The sequence below is a fragment of the Trichomycterus rosablanca genome, chromosome 25, assembly GCF_030014385.1.
Source record: "Trichomycterus rosablanca isolate fTriRos1 chromosome 25, fTriRos1.hap1, whole genome shotgun sequence".
Taxonomy (NCBI): Eukaryota; Metazoa; Chordata; class Actinopteri; order Siluriformes; family Trichomycteridae; genus Trichomycterus; species Trichomycterus rosablanca.
In genome coordinates, this window is record NC_086012.1 from 14,173,493 (window position 1) to 14,198,579 (window position 25,087).

At 38.6% G+C, this 25,087-nt stretch overlaps 3 protein-coding genes across 7 annotated transcripts in view; 1 reads left to right on the top strand and 2 right to left on the bottom strand.

Moving 5' to 3' along the window:
* Nucleotides 1-366: 366 nt before the first annotated feature.
* On the bottom strand, nt 367-6,532 carry LOC134302353 (activin receptor type-2B). The gene is made up of 11 exons (XM_062987430.1): nt 6,455-6,532; nt 3,326-3,533; nt 3,078-3,187; nt 2,709-2,860; nt 2,441-2,584; nt 1,854-1,997; nt 1,578-1,723; nt 1,359-1,473; nt 1,108-1,246; nt 880-1,010; nt 367-720 (listed from the first exon to the last, which is right to left on the bottom strand). The coding sequence occupies exons 1-11, from the start codon at nt 6,504-6,506 to the stop codon at nt 502-504; spliced, it is 1,560 nt and encodes a 519-aa protein (XP_062843500.1). The 5' UTR covers nt 6,507-6,532; the 3' UTR covers nt 367-501.
* Nucleotides 6,533-12,046: 5,514 nt separating this feature from the next.
* Nucleotides 12,047-16,041, top strand: ly97.3 (lymphocyte antigen 97, tandem duplicate 3). Its single transcript, XM_062987431.1, has 4 exons — nt 12,047-12,149; nt 12,495-12,547; nt 13,298-13,420; nt 15,871-16,041. Exons 2-4 carry the CDS (start codon nt 12,499-12,501, stop codon nt 15,975-15,977), a joined length of 279 nt encoding a protein of 92 aa, XP_062843501.1. The 5' UTR covers nt 12,047-12,149; nt 12,495-12,498; the 3' UTR covers nt 15,978-16,041.
* Nucleotides 16,042-17,320: 1,279 nt separating this feature from the next.
* LOC134302352 (receptor-type tyrosine-protein phosphatase mu-like) overlaps nt 17,321-25,087 on the bottom strand; it is a 207,439-nt gene continuing 199,672 nt past the window's right edge. For 4 of the 5 annotated variants that reach the window (XM_062987428.1, XM_062987427.1, XM_062987426.1 and 1 more), the window contains 5 exons: nt 24,895-25,026; nt 22,046-22,171; nt 20,227-20,390; nt 18,615-18,750; nt 17,321-18,026 (listed from right to left, as the gene is read on the bottom strand). In XM_062987428.1, coding sequence (XP_062843498.1) covers nt 17,973-18,026; nt 18,615-18,750; nt 20,227-20,390; nt 22,046-22,171; nt 24,895-25,026 — 612 coding nt within the window. In that variant the 3' untranslated portion in view covers nt 17,321-17,972. Of the gene's footprint in view, nt 18,027-18,614; nt 18,751-19,999; nt 20,084-20,226; nt 20,391-22,045; nt 22,172-24,894; nt 25,027-25,087 lie in introns of those variants that run through there. The other variant, XR_010007520.1, reaches the window with a different exon arrangement.

Here is a 25,087-nt window from a genome sequence, read left to right on the forward strand (position 1 = left end):
CAGCACTCTGAAGTGGTCGTCCTAATGCCCTGTGAGGAACCAGCTTTCCTGTTCTGTTTCCAAATGGAGGAACACAGCAACTAGAGTGAGGTTGACCAGCTTAATCTAACAACGACGGAGTTCATTTTGTGTCAAAAATATCCAAAACCTTGAAAATCTATAAAAAAAATTAAATATTAAAAAAAGTATACTCTGGTGTTTAACTGGCTTTTGAAATAACTGATCTAATTTTTTACTTTTAACCTGAATCGTGTTGAGTCAGGAAGGGCAGCCAGCCAGTTCTGCCAAATCACATTCATGACAAGCCTTTGCATGTCAAATTCTTTTTGCTTTTAAAAATATTGCTTCAGAATTTTGACACTCTAAACACAAAAAGAACTCCACATACAGTATATGTAGACTAAAAAAAGCAGCCAGATCCCCATTATTGTTAAAATCTGAAGGAACATACACAGAACCATGGTACTTCTGTCTCTGGCTCATGTTTCACAGGCTGAGATCTCAGGTGCTGGACTCTTTAGGTGGTAGATCAGAGTCACTGTCTGAGAGGATCATGGAGACCAGGCACTCTGAGGTAGAACTGTTGGTAATAGTGACAGTATTTGTTGCCCTGGTGGTGGTGGTGGTGGTGATGCGTTCCTCCACACAGCCTGCAGACAGACGGGCCTCGGCGTCGTGGTCCCAGCACTCTTCCACAGTTTCGCACATTTGGGCCAAACCCTAAACCACCAAAAAATACCCCAATAAACAAAATCATGAGAATCATGACAATTAACGTCAAAAGACTCTTATTAACCTTCTTACCATTTGACTAAACTTGCCAATAATTCCAAAACTGAGTGTTCATGCAAATGTAAAGCTTTTCAACCACCTGCTTACCGTATGTTTAAACCAGCAGTCCTTGAAGATGGGCCTCATCTTCTTGTGGACCACTACATCTTGTAGGTCTTCCAGAGATGGATGCTGGCCAACCTCCTCCTCAAAGGGAAGTTGGTACTCATCCACTGGCCCTAAGCAGATCAGAGGCAGTGTTAGAACTTGCCAAAAATGCACAACACGGTCATTTATAAGGGGTTTTGTCTCCGCTTTTAAACTGTAGTGATTTACCATCAGCAGCAGAGCAGCGAGACAACAGTTCCCAGATCACCAGGCCGAAAGCATACATATCTATCCTTAAAAATGCATCTCTGTGGAAGTTAATAGCACCCTCCAACACCTCTGGGGCCATGTAGCGTCTGGTGCCAACCTGAAGCAGGACACAGGTTTTTAATTAGAAGGTTTTGTACTTACATGCCAAAATGGCATACTACAAAAACAACTACAAAGACATCTACTGTATCGCTGGTTTCCTGTTTTACCTGACCATGAGTATCCCCTGGTGGCTTCCCTGGTTCAAAGCACACTGCCAGGCCAAAATCTCCAATCACAGCAGTTAAATCATTCCTGAGTAGCACATTCTTACTCTTAAAGTCCCTACAATACAAGAGATGAACAATTCACACTCATTACTATTACACCAAGTCGCTGAGAATTAAAACTAAAGATCCAGAAATGAACCAAACACTTTAGCTTTGTACCTGTGTGCAATTGCAGGTTTAGGCTTCTCCAGTCTGTAAGTCAGATCCTCATGTAGAAAGGCCAGACCTCGAGCCATGCTCTCAGCAATGTGGCACAACTCAGCCCAGCTCACCACATTCCCTTTCAGGTAATCGGTTAAAGACCCCTGCACACACACAAGAAAAATATATTCTAGTTCTCTTAATTTCCCCCTTACACACAGAGTGCAATTTGGGTGATTATATGCTGCTGTATGTCAAGTAGAGTAGAGGTAGAGGCCTGGAAAGATTACCTACCCTCTCATGGAACTCTGTAATAAGCCAGAGCTCCAGCTGCAGGTTGGTTCCTCGCTTTTCTGCAGTGATGTAGTGTAACAGGTTCTCATGTTTGAGTCCTTCGGTGAGGTAAATGTCTCTTTCATTCTGCCATGACTGCTTATCCTGCACAAACACACACACAAAAATAAGACAATGTCATTGAGTACCCCGGAGGAAACCCGGGCAGACATGAGGACAACACGCAAACTCCACACAGAAAGGACATGGACAGCTTCACATGGGAATTGAACCCAAGACCTGCTTGCTGTGAGGTGACAGTGCTACCCATCCAGCCACCATGCTGCTCTCAGAAGAGCCAGAAGATTCTAGATTGCATAGTGCTTATATATCTGTTCTACATCTCTCCACATTATGCAGCTTGAAGTAACAAGATTAACCAATCGTGTTTTTTACGCAAATAGTGCAAACTTGATCCAGGTTTACTTAAATCCAACCCAAGACAGCTTCGTTCAAGTGAACCAGAGATCAGTACAAGTAGCTCAAGCCCCGACCCCCTGTCCCAGTGTACAATTTTAAAGCCAAAAAAAAAAACACTAAACACTCACCTGAACAGGGAAGATTTTGACTGCCACATATTCATTTAGTAACTGCGCCTTCCACACACACCCAAAGCGCCCCCTGGCTTTCAACTCCAGCAGCTGCAGTGGCTTTAGACCCACCAGAGGAGATGGAGGAGCAGGACCAACATCCTAAGTGATCAAAGAGTAGATTAGTAAGAAGACTATCTGTTTTGCAGTATTATTTCATTACAACCCTTAATGACTGTTAGTAAACACCGTAAGGAAAACAGAATTCACTGCTTCCCAATCATACCTGGCTGATGTCAACATGGCCGTACGGTGCTTTACGCTGGTGGTAGGTCCAGCAGGCTAGAACCAGGGCCAGAGAGAGCACAACTAGAGGAAGGATGGAGTATGCCAATACTCCAAGCACAGACAGACCCATGGGAGGAGGTTGGATCTTCACTGAAACCAAAAGGATTACTCAAATGAATCCCATTCACAATTACTGCATTTTAAACAGGTCGATGTCAAAATAACTTTTTCCAAGCATTATTAAATACCTATAGTATTTTAAACAAGTGGTATGTAATTTATTATGTTATTTATTTGGGATTTTTACGTCATCACACTCATATAAACACGCCAGATGTGTCTCTTATTTCTAGGCATGTGTTCTTACCAGCAGGTGCGATGGTTTCAGGCAGGTGTGTGAATCTCTCATTGCAGTAATTTCCCTCACAGCAGCAGAAAAAGACCTGAGGATTTTCCTCTGTGGCCACACACTCCTGTCTGCTCTCAAACACAAAATCAGATAAACATGCTAAGTAACTATAGGTACTATAAAAAGGAAAATATCAAGATTCATGGATCATGGACAGTTAGGTAACACACTGCCACATATATAATTAAAAGCGCTTTCTAGTTTACCTGTCATAGCAGTTAAAGTCATCAAGCCAGCAGCCCTTTTTGACCAGATGGATAGTTCCGGAGGAGTTAATCCAGGAAGCGTAGCAGTGCTGCCGCTTGTCCTTCTCTCCCTCACATCTCTCATAGCCGCTCTGATTCGTCCTCTCGGCTCGCCAGTTATCATTATAATACACACACTCTCTGGTGCCAACTTCCCCTCGCCCAGGACCTGAGGAACCAACAGGAAGATAAACGGTCATCACATTATCTTAAACAAGCTACACATAACCAATTAAAGAAAAATGTCCAGGAGGAATCTTTAAAAGTTGTTCTATACCACAAATAATGTCACTCACTAACCATTTATGGACCAATGAGAACTGTTATTACTGTACACCACCCAAGTCTGGACACAAACAGTAAGCTACCCTATGCCAGAGCAATTATTTGCCTGATATCTGCTGATTATTAGAGTCCACTATTGTCCTGGTATCAGCAAATTTGTTGTGTATATGCCATGTTACACTTTTTTTTTATTTGATAAAGCAAAGACTATTAAGGGTTAAATCTCTGACATCATAATTCTAACTGTATTTTTCTATGCTAAAAATCTTGACCTATTTTACAGTAGTTGTTTAACAAGCACACAGGACCATCTGCTGTAACGTTTGAATTATATTGACCTTATTGTGTATATCAGTATAAATCCCTTTAACAAACACCCCTACTTTCTCCCCACACAGGACTCACAGCCCCGCAAAAACACACAGAACTAGGTCAGATAATGTTTACAATGGGTGAACTGCTACATAAATAATAAAGGGAAAAAAAATCAAAAATCAAATGCAGCAATTCAAATTTTGGTCCATTAATATTTAAAACATTACTGAAATAGTACATCAGGCTTTATTAGTTTTAAAGCTTCAATAAAACAAAAAGGAACTTTCCATTTTCCTATGTATAGCTCTAAGTGTTTCCCATCCCCCAAATAGTAATCTATCTACCACTTAGCACTTACCCCTCTGTTCACCCCCCACAACATTTCACGAGAGAAAAGAAGAATCCGAGAAAGTTCCACAATGCACTGGAATACTTAAGGAAAAACTGAACTGGCTCATCCTGACACTTTACTCCAGTCCTGGCACAGATTTGGGTAACAGTGAATGTCAACATCTGACAGGGTTCATGACCCCCGCCGAGGCGAATATTATCCCACTCCCTCTTAAGCGAACAAAAGACAGAGGAAAGCTTTATATGCAAGTTTTAGCTACCCTGTAGAGTCCACTGGCCCAGATTACATTAACACAGTGAAATAACAGCAGACACATGGCTACTGCTACTCAGGGTGTCAAATGAGCGTTTGTGTTTCCCCTCTGTTGACTGTTGATACAGAGGTACTGTTGGAGTAAATTACTAATATTAAAACTTAGAGATTGCTGTCTTTAATGTCCATTGTGTAAACTGCTCTAGTTAGTTTAGTCAAGGCGTTTCTTTGTGAGAAAAAAAAAGATCAACATCATGCTAAAATGCTCTTGGTGATGCGTATTTTTATATTTTTCAGTTTTGTGTTTTTAATGCTATGTGTAAGCTTTTAATACACACTTGTTGTCAACAGCTCTGTTTCATTTAGTCTGTTTAGTTCTGTGATGTGGATTGTTGATTTAGAACAAATATAACTGCCATTTCAATATAAATCTACACTTAATTACCCATAATAAAGTAATGGTTTAGAGTTGTATTATTAAAAATGTATTAAGTTTTTTATTCAGACTGGATTTGGGCAATTTATCCCAATCCTAAAAACACAGAATCAAATTCTTACAAGGCTTCGCCATAGCATGATGCTTCCACCACCATATTTCACCATGGTGCCTGTTTTACACCAGACATAGTGATTGCTGTTTATGAAGTGCTACAGAGATGGTTGTCCAGTGGTTAAGGTATTGGTACCACTGCCAGGTTGCCACTCTTAAGCCCTTGAACAAGGCCCTCAACTCTGTCACTGTACTGTAAGTCGCTTAGGATAAAAGCGCCTGCTAAATGCTGAAAATATAAATGTAAATGGAACATTGAGTTATTTCTTACCCGTGTGACCAAGACCCTTATTACCCAATGTCCAAACTGTCTGGACAGTCAACTCTAGAAAGGTTCTAGGTTGTGTCAGGTTGCACCTGACCACAGCGAGCCATGGCAGTGGGTTTTATTAATGTTTTTTTGTCATTAAAAACTAAAACATGATTTTACTTCTTCATTACATTTGATTAAGGGTAGATAATTTATAACAATGACAATTATAACCATTCAATCAGACACACAATACAATAAAGTGTTTAAAGTCAAGCAGTCTGAATAGGTTTTAAATAGTTTATATGTGAAGGGTTGTGCCAAATGACTTGTGGTACTAAATTGCTAGTAAGAGCTGGTTAATTAATTAACTAACCCTAATTAACTTATTTTAGTTATGTGTTAGGTATACACAGACAGCTCAAAACATAAATAAATATGCTTTATATAAAGATAATGTTAGGCCACAGCAAACTAGACTATACTTGCTAGCATCGGGGCTCAAAACAAGTTACTATAGTCGTTGTAATGAGTGTGTCATTTATCTAACCTAAATTCACATTTAACAGTCAAAATAATAAGTCTAATTAAAGATAATTAAACATTTTATTTGATTTCAGAATAACTAAGCAGATTAATTGAAGTCGTTTAGTATAACAGTAACTACTAGCTGCTAGGCTAAATGAACAGCGCCACCTGGTGGTAGAGGCGCAGAGACGCTCGTTAAAGAGCAGCTGTTCATCATGGTGTCTCCCAAACGCCTTTGTGCCAGGTTTGTGTTTATTTACTGTTCAAATCTATATCAAAGAAAACCCTGAAAGAACATTTACACTGTAGAAATCTGGTTTAATTTAAGATTTAAACGATTTAATGCAGGAAGACAATCACAGGTCATCTCATCGAGGTCAGGGTAGAATACAAACACTGACCGCATGATGTGATAAATAAAATCAGTCAATCCTGCACAGCATTTCAGTCTAAGTGCGATTTTAATTCATCGATTAGTTAATCTGATTAATAAACAAACACTCATCAGTATAATCAGTATAAATACACGAGCATTAACTGGTGTAAACGAGCTCTTACCTGTAAACAAACTTCCCTGAATTAGTGCCAGAGTCAGGCAGCGAGCAAACATGTTCCTGCAGCGATGCAGACCCGAATAAATCTCTGTATTTCAGTCGGTTCTGCTTGGCAAAGCATTTACAAACAGATGCATGAACTCATGAAGGCAAACACACGGAGTCCTGGTGGTATAAAAGAGAGAGAGAGAGAGAGAGAGAGAGAGAGAGAGACCGAGAGCTTCTCCTGTTTCTGCTACTATAATAACAATAATATAGCAGCTCTGTGTGAAGCATTAACACAATGCACGTCCTCACAAACACACTTCATCTCTGTAACACGCCGGAGAGGCTTTAGCTACCATAACAGCTTATAATGTGCTACAAACCGACCACACGACATTGTCCCTGTGGTGCTGTTTAAACACAATGCTGCTGGTGGAGGGGTGCTGCTGGTGCTGCTGGTGGAGGGGTGACACGCTAAAACACTGAAGCCTCCAAAATGGCTTCTGAGTGACCAGCGACGCCACAAGAGACCCGGATATTCTCATCACAATGCTAACGACAATCGTTCAGTTTCAAAATAAACACTTAAATATAATTACATGTTTGTTTATTAGGATTTTAACGTCATGTTTTACACTTTGGTTACATTCATGACAGGAACAGTAGTTACTCATTACACAAAGGTTCATCAGTTTCACACGGTTATATCAAACACAGTCATGGGCAATTTAGTATCTCCAATTCACCCCACTTGCATGTCTTTGGACTGTGGGAGGAAACCCACGCAGACACGGGGAGAACATGCAAACTCTGCACAGAAAGGACCCGGACCGCCCCACCTGAGGATCGAACCCAGGACCTTCTTGCTGTGAGGCGACAGTGCTACCCACTTAGCCACTGTGCCACCCCAACACACATTAAACACAATGTCTATTTTAAATATATGCTATTTAACATAAAATAAACTGTCAGATTTTTAATTAAATTCTTTCAAACTATTTAAAATATTGTATGGGATGACTGTTGTTACGGTTGGGCGGCATTGTGCCTAAGTGGGTAGCACTCGTGCCTTAAAGCAAGAAGGTCCTGGGTTCGATCCCCAGGTGGAGCGGTCCGGGTCCTTTCTGTGCAGAGTTTGCATGTTCTCCCCGTGTCTGCGTGGGTTTTCTCCGGGTGCTCCGGTTTCCTCCCACTAGTCCAAAAACATGCAGCCAGGCTAATTGGTTAGGTTGCCAACTTTCAGAACTGGAAATAAGGAACACCCTGGGGTGGCGGGTTGGTGCCCACCCCAGCGCCCCTATAGCGCCGGCCCTGCTTGTGTTACTTTTGTTTCGCCCCAAGCCGAAAAAATATGAGCGATGCGCTCTGCCCACTGCGGTACTCAAACAACGGTGTATTAAAGAGGTTGTTATGCTGATATGCCTGCGCACACATGGCGTTACTAAGACTAAAAGTGAACACTACTTAAAATAATAACCAAACACTTTCTAATTACCACGGTAGCAGCAGTTTCATACTGTTTCATACATATCACCCTGTCTCAGTCTAATCTGCAGCATTTCTCTCCCATTGATAAAATACGGAACAAAGTGCGTCCCGTATCAGTTCAATACGGAACACGACGTTTAGTTTCCAAAAAAGGAACGATTCCGTATTTTACGGGACAGTTGGCAACCCTACTAATTGGAGACCCTGAATTGTCCTATAGGTACCTAGCCGCTAGGATGAATAAACCAGTGCATTGTAGTGCCGGTCCCAAGCCCGGATAAATTGGGAGGGTTGTGTCAGGAAGGGCATCTGGCGTAAAAAAAAACTTAGCCACATCAATAATGCGGATCACGATCCGCCGGTGACCCCTAATGGGAGAAGGCGAGGAATTAAATATATAGATGATTGTTGTTACGATTGCAGATAATATAAAATTATCTTCCCCCCTTGGATTTTCCCCGATTTTCTGCTTCTGCTTCTGCTTGCTCAACACAAAATCTGATAAAAAAGAGCTGAAAAATAACACAGCCCTTCTGACACGTCCAATCTACAAGCTGCTTCTTATCACCCGCCAGTTCCCACACCTAGCCCTATCATGAATGAAGAGTCATGCTAAGCTCCATGTAACCCCCCCCCCAAATTTGAGCAGACCCTTTGATCCTGTAGATCATGTAGACGTTTCCCTACCTCAAAAACAAACAATTATGTTTGTGTACACGCCCAGCAGATAGGAAAGATGACTTAATAAGAATGACTAAACACAAGGTGGTTGCATCACAGTGTGGCGAATGCTGTAATCATTAGTTTGTGTTATAAAGTCTTGTTGCATCCTGTTGCATAAAAGACTGAAGACTGCAGTCATTTCTGGGTTTGTTTACCAGATCTTAGTAGACCCCTAACCACTCGGACACCTTATTTTATTAGAATTTGAACTGCTTGTAGACAAAGTACATGAAAACTTAACTTGTAACATTTAGTAGCTTGAATCCTGTCTGGTTTTATTTTAAGCAATGAGTGGTTTTACATCTTCATACAGTCTTGTGTAAAACCACAGACTAGTTTTTCATGTGGTCGTCTTCCGGACTGACACTTGATTCTTTTTGAGTATCTGTGATATTAGCAACACAAAGGAAGAAAACCCAGCACTGACTGACCCAGGAGGTCACGGCTTTGTCCTTGCTGACCAAACTTCACAGGAAAAGTCTTTGCCCCAGGACCTTTCCATGCTCAGCTGCCTTTAACACAGCTCGCTCCTTTCCTTTCATATTCTCACTATTACAAAGACGCCTGTTTTCCCACCGAGAAGCAAACACAGAATCTATGTCTTTACACTGTCCTTACCTCTTTAACAGTAAATTAAAAAGGTAATTAAGATTTAACTCAATATTTTGAGACTTTAATCAACCTGGTATTTTGATTTAAAGTCAAATCATTATTATTGACATCCAGAAATATGATGCTACTTTTACCATGATTTTCCAATGAGATTTTGTTGTTATTATGTTATGTTTTCTCTGGATTCTTAGGTAACTGCCCACCTCCCTATTACATGTCGAAGTTGGACTGGCTGCTCTAGGTTGCAACTAGGTGTAAGTTATTGAATGTGTGGGGATCATAGTGTGCTTTGATCTTTCTGTAAAAGGTGGGTGCATTACAATGTGGAGAGTGCTGTAACCTTTAATGTATGTTAATATCATATTGTATAGATTTGTAAAGACTAAACACTTCCATTGATTCAGTGTTTGTACAGGATATTGGTTCAAGATATGGTGGTGCCTACAAGTGTTGACACTATTATTAGTGTCATATAATAAAGACTCTGATAAGCTACAAAACTGTAATATTACAAAACTGTAATACATTCCACTACAGTCACTGAGAAGAGATAAGCAAAAGCCAGGGCCTGGCTAACAATGTTAAAGCTTATCAGCAGAAGTGTTGCTTAATAATACAGTCTTGCAGAAGACATCCATCACCATTTAAGCAGTTTATGAATTATACATTTAAAAAAAAAAGTGCAGTTAGCAAAGAGGGAATGTTTTGGAGTTGTAAAAGAAGGTGTGTAGGGTTTGTAATGTACCATTAAGGCGTTCCCATAAAATACTGGTTTGAAACCATCATTTAGCTTCTTCCAAACATATCCTACCTTTAATTCCAACTTAGTAAAGTTCATTATGTACAGTATTTTGTTAAGGTATAGAACTATTTATTTAATTCTGATATTATGTTTGTGACTGTACTTTTTACACATTTATTATTTTCATGAATAATCATTAGAGATACTAAACCCGTCTGGCTATTTATATGGGCACAATTATTCAAGACACAAATGGTAAAATTGGTAAATAATAACTAAGAAATACAGCCCTGTAACTTTCAAAACAAGTATGTCTTTATTAGAACAGGCTGCTTTAGCTTGATTTGTGTATGTGATCAGTGACAAACTTCAGTTGAACTATTTGTACAGCAATTTTAAAAATGCCATGGCTAAAAAGTATTTCTAACCATAAAAGTATAATAATTACTATTAGCTTGTTGGACATTCCAAAAATACAGTCCACCTATCTGTAAAACAGAATACAGCTCCTGCAAAATGCTTTCCACAAGATTTTGGACTGTGTCTGTGGGTATTCTTGTCCATTTGGTCAACCAAGCATTTGTGAGGCCTGACTTGCGATCAACATTCTAATTCATCCTCAAATTGCTCAGTTTGGTTAGTCAGGGCTTTGTGCAGAAATGCTAGAAGAGGAAAGCATCATACACCTGTTGGTAAAGCATGTGTCTGAAACTTCTAAGCCTGATAATTAGGAAAGGTGTCCACATACATTTGATCGTTTAGTGCACATGTCCCTTAAAAGTGTAGGTAAACTTTAGACTTTACATGAGTATATGGTCTAGAGATCATGCTAAATTGATCCTACTAAAGAACTGTAATAAGGGGCTTAGTTTTTGGGTTTTGAACAATTTAAATGCATTCTATATAAAATATTCAAAGAACTGAAATTGATCCTGTTCAGCTCAGGCTGAAAATGCTCCAAATAAACACCACCAAAACTGCACACATACTGGACCAACAGTAAGTAAACAAACGGCAGATTAAAGAGCAAAAATTTTGTGAATCTGCTGCCATACAGTTGTCATTGACCTTAATAGTTTTATTTCATGATCACTGCCCTGTTATTGTTGCTTAATAAATTACTTAAAGCAGTTATGTTGATCTATCTATAAGTAATGCTATACTCCCACATTCTGCTATTTATAGCACGTTTTAATAGTGTTAGCTTGCTTAGAATTGCACAGTTGGACCATCTTCCAGATACTAGAGTTGCACTGTTTGTTCATCACTGCTGCACTTTCTCTTCACTGAAAGGTTAATAATTGAGTGCACTACTGTTTTGTAACATGTATCACACTATTTGTAATGAAATTTAAAGCCATGAAAAGTACATGAACTGATTTTTTATAAGCACAACTGTCTGGAAGCATCAGTTCTTTTCCACTCACTGATTTATGTTTTCCTTGCCATGGAAGGGCAAACATTATAATTACAACACTGACACAAATCTCAAATTTTCTTATGCAGGTGTTTTGTTTAAATTTGCACATCAATTGTTTGCACATATATATTTATATATATACTGTATATATATATATATATATAGCTTTGGTCTTTTTTCTTGTTTACCGTTTGAAATGTCCTGTTTGATGACTCTCCTGGACTATGTTTACTAGTTTTTTTTTGCAGTTGCATCCTGACTTGATTTACTTACAGTAGCCAATATGTTTGCAGATAATCAGCAGCGATATGTACCAAACACACACCTCAGTTTTTTTATCATCCTGTATTGAAGATAATGTGCACTGCTATGGAAAACTAAATACTAAAGACTTATGAACACACACACACACACACACACACACACACACACACACACACACACACACACACACACACACACACACACACACACACATACACACACACACACACACACACACACACACACACACACAGATGGACAGATGGGGCTATAAAGTTGGGAAACATGCCTGATGACTGGATATTGATAATGACTAACTGATAAGAGAAATGACTAGGTGGGGTCCTGGGACTGAGTGTGCTGTGACTGCACAGGAAAAGGACAGGCAGGCAGGAAGAAAAAAAGAGAACCTGTCAGCTATAAAAGCACTGATATCTGAGTCTTTAGCAGATCTACAACTGAAAGGTAAGCTGTGTAGAGTTTGCTTTTTTTGCATAATTTACATTTATACCAATGGATTATTACAACTTTATATATACACATTATATCAAGATTTTGTCTCTAGTTTGATCAAATAGCATTTAATTATTTACTTTGTAGAATTAGTGTATTTTTTGTGTCAAATGTCAAAAATCCTGGAATAAAAATACAAAGATTATTCTAGGACCTTTGGTTGTTGAAATATCAGTCCAGGGTTTATTCACACCAGAAAGCAAAGTCACACAGACCACGTCATAAAGGATCTGTTGATAAAGAAGATTTAGTAATAAGAAACACATGACCACTGATGCTTATATTCTCTTTTTGCAGAAAAATGAAGCTCTTTGTGTTTGCTGTTATTCTCGTGCTCATGGTAGCAAATGGTGAGTGTGAAACTGTTTTCTTACTAAAGCAGAAAGACTTCTGTTATGCAAACTGTCTTGCCTAACATTGTGTCCCTGAGGTCATTCACTGTCCCTTATTAGTGTAAATTAAAAGTCAGTGCAATAAAAATGTAATGGTAATTAATACAACAGAATAATGACACTTTATTTAACATTTTAACTAAATAATTTTATTAGATGGCTACAAAACTGAGACAGGTGTGTGTTAACCAATATTTTAACAATCTATTTTGTTTTTTGCATTCTTGCTTGTTAACGCGTCATTGCTCCAAAGTGCATATGTGTCTCATAAATTTAAAGGTGTCCAAGCCCATTGAATTATTGTATAACATTTGAACTTTGCATTGATCACAGTCAGTCGGTTTCCATGTTGGTCCTGTGATTTTGACATCTATTTGAAATGTGGACGACAGCGTACATTTTCACATTTACTGGACTCAGTAAATGTGTGTACTGTGATGTAAAATGATCTTTGTGATATTTTGTAGTAAATATTATAAACCAAAGGGGGCTATTTCCTTGATCTTTCCTGAGTGATGGGGCACAGGTGACCAAACGTAACGGAAAATAATTATGCTAAGCACTATCTTTAGGTATTGTAACACCAATATGGATACAATTTTGCATGAATATTTAAGAGCTTGTACTAAATGTCTTTAAGTCTGTGAATGAAATTTTATTAAATTGTGTTTGTATGAGAAAGACGTGTCTTTTTATTTATATTTTCAGGGTTGGCTTTGGACTGCTACCAGTGTGTACCCAAGAAAGCAGGTGGTGCGTGTGAAGTCACTACAGTGACCTGCCCCGCTAATAAAGATGGCTGTGCTGCAGCCAAATTCCTCCAACCACCATGTGAGCCAAAACTTATACACTATTATGCTGCTTTCATTTATAGTTATTTGTTTTATGACTGCAGATATTGTGATGTTGTGTCCTGCTGATACAGGACATTTATTTTGTCAGATTGCTCATTTTTAAAGTAATTGAACTGCAAAAATGCCATTTTTCCTCAAAATCCTTTTTAATGTAGATTTAAGCAGCCAGAATTGTGTACAATCAGCTCGGTGACTGATTCATGAAAGTGTCTTGTGGCATCCAAACTTATCATCAAACAAAACTAAACCATTAGGGTGAGCAATAAATGTATTGCACTTTAATGTCAACCAAGATAGAAAGGAAAAGGGAAAAAAAATCCAAAGGGGAAACCATTTCTATTTTGGAGGTGCTTGTGGTCGATGGTTTTGTAGCCTTAAATGCAACTTTAAAGGTGGACACAATATAATATTATATAATATATAATATATATATATATATATATATATATATATATATATATACAGTGTATCACAAAAGTGAGTACACCCCTCACATTTCTGCAGATATTTAAGTATATCTTTTCATGGGACAACACTGACAAAATGACACTTTGACACAATGAAAAGTAGTCTGTGTGCAGCTTATATAACAGTGTAAATTTATTCTTCCCTCAAAATAACTCAATATACAGCCATTAATGTCTAAACCACCGGCAACAAAAGTGAGTACACCCCTTAGTGAAAGTTCCTGAAGTGTCAATATTTTGTGTGGCCACCATTATTTCCCAGAACTGCCTTAACTCTCCTGGGCATGGAGTTTACCAGAGCTTCACAGGTTGCCACTGGAATGCTTTTCCACTCCTCCATGACGACATCACGGAGCTGGCGGATATTCGAGACTTTGCGCTCCTCCACCTTCCGCTTGAGGATGCCCCAAAGATGTTCTATTGGGTTTAGGTCTGGAGACATGCTTGGCCAGTCAATCACCTTTACCCTCAGCCTCTTCAATAAAGCAGTGGTCGTCTTAGAGGTGTGTTTGGGGTCATTATCATGCTGGAACACTGCCCTGCGACCCAGTTTCCGTAGGGAGGGGATCATGCTCTGCTTCAGTATTTCACAGTACATATTGGAGTTCATGTGTCCCTCAATGAAGTGTAACTCCCCAACACCTGCTGCACTCATGCAGCCCCAGACCATGGCATTCCCACCACCATGCTTGACTGTAGGCATGACACACTTATCTTTGTACTCCTCACCTGATTGCCGCCACACATGCTTGAGACCATCTGAACCAAACAAATTAATCTTGGTCTCATCAGACCATAGGACATGGTTCCAGTAATCCATGTCCTTTGTTGACATGTCTTCAGCAAACTGTTTGCGGGCTTTCTTGTGTAGAGACTTCAGAAGAGGCTTCCTTCTGGGGTGACAGCCATGCAGACCAATTTGATGTAGTGTGCGGCGTATGGTCTGAGCACTGACAGGCTGACCCCCCACCTTTTCAATCTCTGCAGCAATGCTGACAGCACTCCTGCGCCTATCTTTCAAAGACAGCAGTTGGATGTGACGCTGAGCACGTGCACTCAGCTTCTTTGGACGACCAACGCGAGGTCTGTTCTGAGTGGACCCTGCTCTTTTAAAACGCTGGATGATCTTGGCCACTGTGCTGCAGCTCAGTTTCAGGGTGTTGGCAATCTTCTTGTAGCCTTGGCCATCTTCATGTAGCGCAACAATTCGTCTTTTAAGATCCTCAGAGAGTTCTTTGCCATGTTGGAACTTTCAGTGACCAGTATGAGAGAGTGTGAGAGCTGTACTACTAAATTGAACACACCTGCTCCCTATGCACACCTGAGACCTAGTAACACTAACAAATCACATGACATTTTGGAGGGAAAATGACAAGCAGTGCTCAATTTGGACATTTAGGGGTGTAGTCTCTTAGGGGTGTACTCACTTTTGTTGCCGGTGGTTTAGACATTAATGGCTGTATATTGAGTTATTTTGAGGGAAGAATAAATTTACACTGTTATATAAGCTGCACACAGACTACTTTTCATTGTGTCAAAGTGTCATTTTGTCAGTGTTGTCCCATGAAAAGATATACTTAAATATCTGCAGAAATGTGAGGGGTGTACTCACTTTTGTGATACACTGTATATATATATAAAATATAATAAATAAATCGTATTGGCAGACATTGACCTAAAGCATACAGCCAAAACAACATTGGAGTGATTTTGGGGAACGTTTTTGAATGTCCTTGAGTGGCTTAGCCAGGACCCAGACTTAAATCCCATCAAACATCTATGGAGAGACCTGAAAATGGCAGTTCACTGCGTGCCATAATGTTTCAATCATGTAAATATGTATATATAAAGAATCTTACGTTTTTTGGTGGAAGAACACGTCGTCAAAATAATAGAGAACAATTAGGATTAGCTATTAATCATTAATAATAAGTACCCTGGCCTGTGTTCCCTGATGCAGATGGACACTACCAGAAGTGCATGGCCATGTCCGATTGTCAGACTCTGAAGCTGAATGCCTACATCAACATCAAGTGCTGCCAGGAAGATCTCTGTAACACCTTCTGAACCAGCTAACGTGTGACCTTACTCAATGTCCATGTGTACTTACGTCAATAAAGATTAAAACGTTGTCAGTGTTGTTTTGATGAATATTCAAATAAAAAAGTGCAAAACATAAAAACTGTTCAATAAATATTATAGTTGTTTTTATAATAATCAAGAGTTGTTTAATCATCTAATTATGTGGACATTTTTCAAAACTGCGCATCATATTCTGATACCTGCAGGATTCTTTAGCAGTGTTAAGTTTTTAAATAAATCTGAGATGTTTTACTGACAAAAATAAAATAACTATATAAACTATATGAATTTGTAATATATAAAATTGCACCCAAAATACGTGACTAAAAGAAATGATTTTTTCTTAACAAATAAAAATGAGATAAAAATGAAGATATGGTCAGTTGGACAGATGGGACATTTTTTCTGTGTCTGTGCTTGTACAATCACTGGCCACTTTACTGAGTTTACCTGCATTATCTTAGAGTATCCATGATGCCATGTACTCTAACAATCCCCCCCCCACACACACACAACATCACAGGCCCTCCACCATATCCAACAGTGGGCATCAGCAGCACAGTCATTCCTCTTCTTATCAGACCCACGTTGGAAATTTGTTGCCAAACTCATAGTTCTTTTCATCTGACCATAGAACATGGTTCCAGTCCAAAGATCCAGTAGCATTTAGGAAACTTCAGATGCTTTATGTTTGTGGCTAGATGACAGTAAAGACTTTACAATAATCTGCTGGCATAGAAGTTTTGGAGACCCCTTAAAGCCTTTTTTCTGTAACTCTTGAACAGAGATCCTTTTTAGCCTCTCTTACCATTCTTTACACTGACAGATTTGCCTGGACGACGACCCAAATTAGTTTTACCAGCATGCACACAGTTTCAATTGACTGGAACTTTTTAATTACTGCCTAAACTCTAGAAATGAGCATTTATATGAATAACGTTCTGTTGTATAAACCATGTTAAAAAAAGTCAAATATAACTGGATAAAATGCTTCACTTACATTTTGTGTTTAGGAATTTCTTAATTATAATTAAATCAAGTTTATAATTATAGAATTATAATTAGAATAATTGTGTCACATGTGGTTTTGTTTAAAGGAAACATTTGTTAATGAGGGTTTTTCCCTGTATACATTTACTTAAGGTTAAATTTTTCTAGTTTTCTCAGTATGAGAATAAGGTAAAGCACCAAAAGGCCTGCACAGGTACTGATCAGTAATACAGAAGAATAATCAAGACTTTTGATTGATGTAAAGACTTTGAAAAAGACAAATGTTTTCATTGTGTTGCATTTGTAGCTCGTGTGAGTAAAATGAAGATCAGAGCATATTTTACTATGGTACATAGAGTGTATATTTATATTTAAACAATATTTCTTCAAACAAGATGAGCCAAGCTGACAATCCATTCTGGGTAATTTAAACAATGAACCCAGTACATGATTGTCACTGTGTTTCACACTAGAAATACACAGCGTGAATAAATAATACACTACATCGGTCATATTTACAATATAAACAAACAATATTAAAAACAAAGTGCCCAAAAAAAGAAAGAAAAAACTTTGGATCCTTTACACGTGGCACAAAATAGGCAATGATGCAATGGTAAGCATGTCAAATGCTCTGCACATTACAATATTAACTTTGATCCACACAACAAAATAACATTTAGATTCTTGAGTTTTGAACTGATGTCCATTTGCGCATTTCATTCAGGTCAGTAAGAAACGTAAAGCACTACGACGACGCACACGCAAAAATTTGCACCAAGCAGGAAATTAATATCAAAGATCATAAAGTCAGCTGAGTTCATTTACATCACACTGTTCAGTTAGAATAGAGAAAAGAGCAGATATTGTTAAAATATACAAGCTGACCTCACACACACACACACGCACACACACACACAGTATTGAGAGTGTCCGATGCAATGTCCATTCTTTTAAAAATAGCCCAAAGTTTTCAGTGCTTGTCCACAGTTAGCCTGAGTTGAGATACTCCAAAGCCACTTCGTAGCAGAACTTGTACTGGTCCTACAAAGAAAACATGTTTTCATTACGATTCATATAATCAGCATACTTTCAATGAAAGGTGGATTATTTAAATTACAATTTCCTCTGAAAAGCAAGCAAACACCACTGAAATGGATCACATCAATTCCTTTAAACACAAGTAAATATAACTAATTAATATAAACTAACTACCCTAACAAAATAAATAATCTGAATTCAGATAAGCTGAAAGAAATCATCTGGAGTTGCCGTGGAATTTGAGCTAATTACAAGAATAAACTACCTACACCAAAACACTCTAAATAAAAATACACTATTTATAAAAACACCTTGAAGAATAAGTTGGAGAATAACGTTTTGGATAATTAGTTGAAGAATAACTTATTTGAGATTAGTTGCTATGGTAATAGAGTTGGTTACAACTTAAACCACCATTGTGATACTAACGACTGCCATACTATTGCTAAACTTCTGCTTTGTGGTGTACCCATGTGACCTAAACCCATAAAAACCCCATTTTTTTATTAAATAGTTTTCTTTGTTATCTGGTTAGTGATTTGGAGAGTTAGTAGTAGTAGTAGAACTTTAGGAGTGTGTGGGTGCTCCTACCAGTAAATCCACCATGTTAGGTTTGTTGTTGCGCAGTGTTTTCACGGCGTGGAACACGTCCACTGAGTGCTGGTGTCGCAGCATCTCACTCACGATGCTGATAGCACAGAACGTTCCACTGCGCCCACCTCCATTCCTGACACACACACACACACACACACACACACACAATGATAAACACAAACCGATAAACACAAACCGATAAACACAAACCGATAAACAATGACCAGTTTGGTGTGTCCATGTACAAAAATACAGACATTATAAAAAACATTATTAAAAATATTTTTTAATGCTTTATACCAGTGCTTATGAAACTTTTTTATTTGTAAAAGCTTAAATTTCGGACTAATCCCCAAACTTTTTTGTATCATGGGAGGACTAACCATTTATAAAATTATTTTTATGCAAGTGGAGAGTTTATTGTTGGGACTGAATTTGTTTTCTTGTCTTGGTTGTGTTTATTATTATTATTTTTATAATTGATTTTAGCTGTATGTATTTGTAGTTAAGTCGTGTGTAAAGATGTTTTTAGTTTGGTGTGCAGTAGTACCTTCACCCTGATTAAATTCATTAAACGTTTGAAGTCATTAAACATGTAAGGATACTTCAGGCTTTAAGCTTTACTTTTATCTGCTTTCCAAACATGTTCACATGATTCTGTTTCTGAATCAAAACTTCACTTTGATTTGTGTCTTATAAATGCTGCTGCTGTAAAGTCATTTTCATAGAAAATCTTTACTTATGATGTATTATCAATACTCATTTTACTTTGAAATATTAATTTGATGGCTATCTGTGGTATTGGTGGGTTATTATAGGACTGTGTGCTGCTTTTAGTAAAAGGAAATGTTCCAAACATCACTGAGATGGCCATCATTTTCATTTACTTCTGTCTTTAACAGCTTTACCCTAAGCAGGGTTACAGTTGATTGAAACATATGGTGGGAAACGTGATGCACAGGGTGTCAGTCTCACACATTCCCACATATACTCACTCACACCAAATAGCAAAAACACCTACTGAAATGTTTTGTTTGAGACAATGCTGTTAATAAGATAATCTCAATATTCAGATATGCTCATCCCCCCTCCCAATATACCGAAAAAAAATAAAACTAAACATATGCCACAAACTGTTTTAGGATGGTAGCCATGTTTTAGGATGGTAGCCCCCCAATGTTCAACTCATGCCTACGATCTAGGTTTGTAAGCCAAAGTAAAAAGATTAACATGCATAAAACATGCCAGTCACTGCCAATCTTTGTTTTCTATTTTAGTCTGTCTTTTTACAGACATTTCAGGTTCGGAAAATACAATTAGTGAATTCAGTGATTGTCCAGGATTTTATGAGCATGTGAACTCTGATTGAACCACTAATTTACCTTGTACTGATTATATTCTGCCACTAGAGCGCGCTCTTTCTCCACACACTGTCTAGAACAAAGCGCTAATAAATCCCCAGTCTCCTGATGAATAATAATAACTGATGAATGATTAGTTGCATAATGTTGTAATGTATAAACATGTATTTATAGTTAAATTGAATGTCTATTTAAGTCTTAATACGTTTGTGTAGGTGTCTGAGTGAGTATTTTTGTACTGCACTTACAGGCAGTGTACTACGGTACGTCCTTCTCCCCCGTCGTATTCTTCCTGCCATTTGTCCACCTGGTGGATCAGTTTGAGGAAGGAGCGTTTAGACACAGGCGTGTCTCTGTACATGGGCCAGCCTAAAAACTGGAACTGTTGCACCATACGATAGCCATCCTGTGGCTGCAACACACACACACACACACACACACACCAATTTAGTGTTTCCCGTCATTACTGCAAACTTCTACATCACATGAATTGATTTTACTTTGTTCTTTGCTTTCTCAATAAAAAATAAAACAGTTTATTAATGGTTAATGTTTATAAGGAGAGATTGATCAGTTTTAGGGTGAACTCCTGACTCCAAAGCTTCAAAGTGAACTCTTAATTCTTGGTGCCTGAAATTGGCATTGATTGAATTAACTCGACCCACAGCTCTACAGTTCGGTACACATTCGATCCAAAGTGTTTGCTATGAAGTGCACTTATGTTAAGTGGAGGAAGCTGTCTGCAAATCAGCTAACTATTTAGTATAGACTAATTATTACTGTTCGTACTGTGTGTTTACATTTATGGCACTTAGCAGACACATTTTTCTAAAGTGATTTACAATTGTGACCAGTTAGAGTGCAAGAAGTTGAGGGTTAAATGCCTTGTTTAGGGGCCCAACAGTGACAACTTGGTGGTGATGGGGTTTGAATCAGCATCTTTCCCATTACTAGTCCAGTACCGTATTTTTTAAATTAGCAAATTGTTAACACATGAACGGCCCTGAAGCTCAACAGTATTTAATAGTCCAGAGCCCAGTCCAGTAATAGCACTGAGCTATTAGTGCTGCCACTGTTAGTGTCTGTATATACAGAATCTAAAGTATATTGTTTGTGTATGCACAGTGTCCATAAAACCTGTTGAACATTTAACAAACAATACACCAGCTACCCGTCTCTGCAGTCCATAACTCACATAATGCACTAACTGTTAATACCGGTGGTCAGGAAACTGTTTATCTACAGACACCAGTATTACATCTATTTAATTATTTACCGGATTAGAGTAGGTCAGACCATGGAGAATACAAATCCCAGCCTCAGACCACCAAACCAAAGCTGAGGTAATGTAGGCTAGCCATAAACTGCAGGAAGTTAAAGACTGCACTGCAAAACAATCCTCATTCCTTTATGTACAGACTGACTTAGACAAATGATGAATGAATAAATGATAAATGAAGATTTACTGTTGATAGTCTAGTGTTATTCTTAAATTTGCTACTGAGAAGATTGTTAGGTAGCTATTTCAGAGGCATCTAAGATTGTATGTTGAAACCTGATCATGAGCTTGTTAAGACATTGATGCTAGAACACCCTGCAATTTGCTTTAATGGCTGTTCAAAAGATTATGGGGTGTGTCTGTAGGAATTTGTGCCTACTTAGTCATAAGAGAATTTGTGGGGTTAGGCGATGTTGGACATGTTGGCCAAACCAAACATTCCTGTTACACACATAGTGTGAGGAAGCACTAACTGTTGAACCCCATGTTCTAGGAGTGAATTTGGGATTCTGTTTATGTGAGCGTAGCAAAGACAATTCAGCAATATAATTTAAATACGTTTCAGACAATAGACCAGCTAATCAGCTACTTTTATAATCAATTTTGTCAATTAGCTGTTGCAGATATAGTATTCAGTATTTAGAGTTTTTAGCAGTCTGTTCTCTGATTGGTGGAATTAAGATCTAGATTACATAGAGACATGTTGGCTTATATAGTCAGCGCAACAAACAGCAGTGGTGTGTGTGTGTGTGTGTGTGTGTGTGTGTGTGTGTGTGTGTGCGTCTTACCCGGGTAGCATTGTAAATGCGGAATATCCTGCTAATGATATCCTCTTCAAGATCAGCGGACACAAATTCCACCTGTAAAGGCCCATGCCGATGCACCCCGTTTTCGGGCCAATACTGAGGACACAGCTGCACACACACACACACACACACACACACACACAAAGCAAGACACTGCATTAGAATAATAATAAAAAACACTTACTCCATACATGCTCTTGTACATTTTTTGATATTTCTACATACAAAAATGACAAATGTTAAAAAAGGAAGCACATCATACAGACAGAGACGTTTTTGATCCCAGATTTACAAACACAAAGAGTAAAACCGAGTCAGCAAATATGCACAAAGACTTCAACAGATGTTTAAAATTCATCTGCTGGAGCTTTAAATGTCCCAGTAACAGTATAACTAAAGTCACCCAGTCTCATAAAGAATCCTTATTTATTAAAATATTCTAATCATCTATTCCCATTTGATTACTTCTACTGGAAATGCTCTGCTCTGCACAGGCTACATATTGCATTCACTGACAATAGGAGTGTGATTGTCTTGCTTTTTGTAAAGGAATAAGTGATGAGAAGACGATCTGGAGTCTGTGTGAGTGTCTCTCAGCAGGGCCCGACTGGCTCTTAACTGTTTGATGTGGTGTAGAGAAGGGGGACGACTGCACACAGACGACGCTGTTTGCTTTGCTGAGGGCAGGCACACACTCACAGTTGAATCTAAAAACTGTTTTTGGTGTTGAGGCCACGCTTTTTTCGTTACAGTTCTTTGTTCAAACTAAACAAAAAAAAAAAAACAATAAAACAGACCCATGTGAGTAACGTGACCCATTTAACTAATGGCATTTTATTCGCTACTCACTTTGATTCTGGCTTCTACACACTATAAAGCACATCATGTAGCTGATATAAATCATCTAGGATTCACCCTACTGACACGCATCACTAATGAGCTGGAACAAAGGTTCTTTTTCTTTTTTTTATACACGTCATAAATATTTAACTTGGTCAGGGTGTAAAATTGACCACAGAGATGGAGACGTGTATGTGTACATTATTTAATTTGCTGAATTTAAATACACTCTGTCTTATGAAATGGAATCCAATGTTAGATTTTTAAAGGCTGTTTTTACTTGACCACACTAAAACGTGCAAACAGCATTCCTAAATTGATCAACACTAGAAAGCAGATCTAAATAGTCTTTTTAAGTTTATCTATGTTTGTGTTGACTTTGTATGACCTAAATTTGCCACACTGGGGCATCATGGCCAAAGCACCGATGCAGCACTCACACACATCAGTGTGTACTCTACATTTATTTGATAATGAGGAAAAAATTTTTTTACATGAGCTGATTACTTACAGGTAATGTGGCTACCAGTAGTGAAGCCAAAAATGCAAAACACTGGTCAATAATAATAAAAAAAAACATTCAGCACCGTGTGAGCTTGGTTTCAGGCCTGGTTGGGTTTATGGTGTTAATGCATGTAGGGGAATGCATGCGTTTCTGAAAGACTAATATACTGACTATTTAAACAGAGTGAGTGTGTCTGCCCCTGGTACCTGGTTCTTGTGGTCTCAGTGGCTACAGTAAGAATTTTAAATGAAAGACCCATCAGTGTGAGAGGAAAGAATGTGAGGGAGACGAGTTTTGGCAGTGTGGAGGGGAGCTGGTGAGATATCATATTTCCCTCTAAGCTTTGATCCTGTGGTTTTGTGGCTGAGCCTCAGGCTGCTAGACAGTGAGTGTGTGTGTGAGTGAATGTGTGAGTGAATGTGTGTGTGTTTGAGTGAATGACTGGGTTACTGACGGACTGACTGATTGAATGACTGTGTGACTAAGTGAGTGAGTTACTGACTAGGTGACAGACTAGGTGTGTGTGTGTGTGTGAGTGCGCGAGTGACAGACTGAATGAGTGACTAAGTGAGTGACCATCTAAGTGGCTGACTAACTGGTTAAGGTTGCTGGTTCAAGCCCCACCACAACCAAGTCGCCAAGCTGCCACTCTTGGACCCCTGAGCAAGGCAATCATCCCTCACTGACTTTGACCATAGCTGTGTTTAGGCAAAGGCAAACAGATCCAGACAAAGTGTAACTACTAATGATCACCTTAGGTAACATTTATACTAAAGATGCATGTGTCAGTTGTCATATGTCAATAGAAAGTAATGATGTCCTATAACAGCTCTACTAATAATCTGCCATTGTTATTTTTTTCTCACAGTGGGTACATGCCAGCCCATGCTAAATGATGAGGTTTTACACTTTTTAAGTCATCCATCATTCGTGAATGCAGGAGGAGTTTAAGATTCTCTACATATGTGCATAAATGCGAGCACTAGAAATTAATGCAGAACAGACGGTCCGTAACAGATAAAAGCTGTACTGTAATAATCATGTTAGGACACTGAATCTGATTACAGAGAAGCATTATTGCATTTAATATTTCGCTGCAGAGATGCATTTCTCCTAGATGCACGGGTAAAGTCAAAAGTTCACACACACACACACACACACACACACACACTAAAGAACGTGGTATGTTAAAACAGGCTCAGTAATTTAGTAATTTCTGCTCTAGTTCCTTTTCTGTTACTGAATAATTAGGACACAATTATGACAAAATCGATTGTGCCAAAATGTGCAAACAGCAATATGCTGCGATCTGCTGCGATCAGACCAGTAGTGTAGTGGCGTGAGGTAACAACATTCGTACCATTACACATGAAGAGCTTCCTCTGCACTTTGTAGCTAATGTTGCTGTTTATGTGTTTAGTCTAGACACGGTCATGAAGGCACTACTATGCTTAATGTATTTAAGCAGACGTTTGGGTGTCCTCACCTGGGCAGGGTCCACATCATTGAGCATTACGATGGACGTGCAGTGGTAGTCCAGCACCAGTCTCCAGAAATCTTTGACTGTGTTTGGGAGAGGATGCTGGGTAACGATGAAGGCAGAGGGCTGCTTATAGCTCTACAGAAAAGAGAGAAAAGACAGCACACCGTTTTTGTGTGTTTGAGCTGTATGTATTATA